Genomic DNA, 3,878 nt, shown 5'->3' with positions numbered 1-3,878 from the left:
CTTTTGAAGGATCATTCTGGCTGCAGTGTGACAAATGGCTTGCAGGGGACCAAAATATAGGAGCAGAAAGATTGGTAGTAAGTGGGAGACACTGGGGCTCCACTCCCCTCCATTGGACGGAGGGGCTGGGGAGACAGGAAGAAGTGTACGGACACAGAGGCTTTCTGGAGGCAAAATCAACCAGGCTTTGTGGTGAATTGGAGTTAGGGGATAGGAGAAAGGTGTTCAAGGACTCTATACCCCTTTCTCAAGTGGGCAAAACTGAGGCTCAGAGAAGGAAAGCTCTTTGCCCAAGATCACACAGCCAGCCTCTCAACTAGAATTTCAACTATGACTGTCCCACGTCTAAGCTCACATGCTTTCTCCAACACTAGATGTCTGTTCTCTCTCTACACTAACCCTTGATGGTCACAGTCAGGCTCAAGGCCTCAAGAACAAGAACATTCAATTTGACTGATCCATGGTGATGTGTGGCAGAAACCAACACAACATTGTAATTATCCTTTAGTTAAAAATAAATTTAAAAAAGCGTTTAAAAAAAAAAGAACACAAATTTTAATAATGCCCACATATCTCTAGCTGGAAACTCTCTCCTGTAATCTCACTGCCAATATCTAACTGCCTATTTGGGTGTCTAACAGGCAAACTCAGTGCATCCAACACTCAACTCCTAGTCTTATCCTAAACTCGCACCACCCCCACCCCACCCCGACCTCAACAGTGTCTTCCCCATCAGTTACTCAAGCTCCAGATTCCAGCTGTTCAGCCGTCTTGCGGTCACACCTGACTCTGTTCTTCCTCTCACTCTGCACACCCAGTCCATTGGCAAATCTGGTCAGCTTTGCCTTTAAGACATATCCAAGATATGCTTCTCACTGCCTCTTCTGATGGAGCTTCCCAGGTGGCGCAGTGGTAAAGAATCGCCTGCATTGCAGGAGACGCAAGAGACATGGGTTCGATCCCTGGGTTGGGAAGATCCCCTGGAGTAGCCAATGGAGGCCCACTCCAGTATTCTTGCCTGGAAAATTCCATGGACAGAAGAGTCTGGTGGGCCACAATCCATGGGGTAGCAAAGAGTTGAACTCAATTGAGCACGCGTGCACGCGAACACACACACACACACACACACACACCCCTCCTGTGATGTTTATTACCATGATCACAGTCACCACCATCGCTCACCCCAATTTTTGCAGACACCTCCTCACTGGCCTCTTGCTTCCATCCTAGCCCCCTTCAGTCTAGTCTCAACTCAGAAGCTGCAGCAATTGTTAAAATCTAAGTGAGAACCGGTCCCTCCACTGGCCAAGAGTCTTCCTGCAGCTCCGGCCTCATTCTCAGTAAAAGCTGGGGGACTCCTCCCTGTGGCCCACAGGATGCTACGTGAACTGATCACACCTGCTGTCTTGCATCACTTCCAACCCCTCTCCCCATCACTCACTGGCCTTCCCACGGCTCCTTGGACTGAGAAGGTGTGGTCTTACTTTAGGGTCTCTGCACTGCTGTTAATGCTACCTGCAACACTCTTCCTCTGGATATTCACACGGCTTTCTTCCTCGCCTCCTTCAAACCTTTGCTCAAAACTCCAAATGCTAACCTCTGTGGTAGCCAAACGACTGAAATCTCTGCTTAGTTCTTGCAAATTCCAGCTCTTGCTTTCTCACCAGGCATCCTGGGGTCTCCCTCAAGCTTAAATAATTTAGTCAAGCAAGGATTTGGATGGAGTCATATGCAGATTTTGGACTTTACCTGCCCTGGGCCTCCCTTCCCTCCACAGTTACCTCTATTTTCACTTTCTGACTGGTCTGCCGGCTTACAGCTCTCTCCTCTCACACCTGAAGCCAGCGAGGATGCAGCAATTACAAAAGGTTCACACCCAGAAGATGCAAACTCACACTGGAGACCTCATCCAGTTCTCCCTATCAAGGGCTAGACTCTCCTCCAGTTTATATTTGATTTTGATCAGTCTCCAATGTCTTCAAACAATGACGTTTTAATGTTTTTGGCCAGAATGTTATAATTTTTTAATGTCAGACTGTCTGACGAAGCTACTCGGACATAAACGAAAGTCAGAGGCCACTCCTTTTTTTCTTTTGTATTCCTTTTTTCCACAGGGCTTGCAGTCTTCTAAAATAGTACATTCCGGATTTCTTTAGTCTATGCATCATGTTTCCATTCTGACACCCTCTTTAGGATGTAAGTTCTATGACGGCCTGCTTTGTTATGTGATTCAGTTCCAATTATCTAGCAGTATCAGAGTGACATGACAGGCAGTCAATAAAATATATATTGAATTGGTGGACTTCCCAGGTAGTCCAGTGGATAAGACTCTGTACTCTTAATGTAGGGAGACCAGGTTTGATCCCTGGTCATGGAACTAGATCCCACATGCCACAGTTAAGACCTGGCACAGCCTAAATAAATTTAAAAAAATGTTTTTTAAAAAATGTATTGAATCAGAGAAATGAATGGAGGGGTCTCGGAGGGGGCTCTGGGGCTCTGAAAAGCAGTGAAATGTAGCCCTGACGTGTGGTCCTTCGTCCTCTAGAAGGATGACTCCTACCTCCGAGACCGAGTGCCAGCCTGAGAGGATCCAGGGCCTCCACCAGCTGACCATCGCTGTGCTGTCTGTGTCCTTTGCGGTCGGTGTGGTGGCCAACGGGCTGGTGCTCTGGATGATGGTTTTCCGAATGCCTCGCGCTGTTACCACCATCTGGTTCTCCCACCTGGCCTTCGCAGACTTCATGGCCTTATTGCCCTTGCCGATCACCATATATAGCTTGGTCACTGGCCAGTGGCCCCTCACAGCTGCAGCCTGCAAGCTCTACATCACCTTCTTGGCCATCAGCTTCTTCACCAGCATCTGGTTCCTGGTCCTCATCTCCCTGGACCGTTGCATCTCCGTTGCTTACCCGTTCTGGTCCCGAAACCACCGCACCATGCAGCGAGCAGTCTGGCTGGCTGGGTGTGTGTGGCTCCTGGCTCTTGTCACTTGCTCTCCAAACTTGATTTTCCAAGACGTTGAAAAACAGAAGGGATGTGAATACTGCAGCTTCAAGTTTACCACAAGGGCTAGGAATGACTCCAAGGCTGAGGAGGAGAGAGTCGCGGTGACCCTCATCCACATCCTGCTGGGCTTCTTGGTGCCCTTGGCGATCATCGGTACCTGTGCCTACTTCATCCGCACCCGGCTTCGGCAGGAAGGCTGTGCCCATGCCCGCCGGCGAAAGAGGCTGCTGCTCATGCTGCTGAGCGCCTTTTTCGCCTTCTGGTTCCCGTTTAACATGGTGCTGGTGGCCTGACTGTGGCAAGCCAGAGATAAGTTGCGGCCCATCCTCTGGGCTACCTTCTCCCTGGGTTGTTTCAACAGCTGCCTCAACCCTTTCCTGTATGTCTTCATTGGCAGAGATTTCCAAGAGAAGTTTTTCCAGTCTTTACCTTCTGTCTTGGCCCGGGCATTTGGCGAGGAGGGGTTTTTCAATCAGCCTGTCCCCAAGGTGAAGCCCCCAGGGGATGATGGGAACCTTCAGATACAAGCTGGAAGCCCTCCTGCTTAGTTTGCAGCTCCTTCCCCAGGCTGACTTCTGAGACTCTGCCAAATCCTGCCTCTTCTTTCAGGAAGTCTTCCTGGCAATCTCTTATCTAAATCTCTCCATTAGAAACATCTAGTTCCCCTCCCCCCTCCCCGCCCCTGCACCAAAATCTATTTCACCTTCCTTTATAGTGAGACTCCTACTTGTTTCAGGCTAATCACAAGGTTAGTCAAGGAAAAAAAGGCTTCATTCCCCAGTGTCCCTTGCAACTAGAGATGGCCCTGTGACTACTTCCTGCCAATAGTATGTGAGTGAAAGTAATCAATGTAACTTCCTTGAAGTGCC

At 49.1% G+C, this 3,878-nt stretch overlaps 1 protein-coding gene across 1 annotated transcript; it reads left to right on the top strand.

The window, feature by feature from the left end:
- Window positions 1-2,552: 2,552 nt before the first annotated feature.
- Window positions 2,553-3,517, top strand: GPR32 (G protein-coupled receptor 32). Its single transcript, XM_005911838.1, is given in 2 exon segments — window positions 2,553-3,479; window positions 3,482-3,517. Coding segments are annotated over 2 exon segments (963 nt in total).
- Window positions 3,518-3,878: the final 361 nt, after the last annotated feature.

This window comes from Bos mutus, chromosome 18 (genome assembly GCF_027580195.1).
Source record: "Bos mutus isolate GX-2022 chromosome 18, NWIPB_WYAK_1.1, whole genome shotgun sequence".
Lineage (NCBI taxonomy): Eukaryota > Metazoa > Chordata > Mammalia > Artiodactyla > Bovidae > Bos > Bos mutus.
The sequence above is the reverse complement of the archived record's forward strand: the minus strand, read 5'-3'. Positions and strand labels throughout refer to the sequence as shown.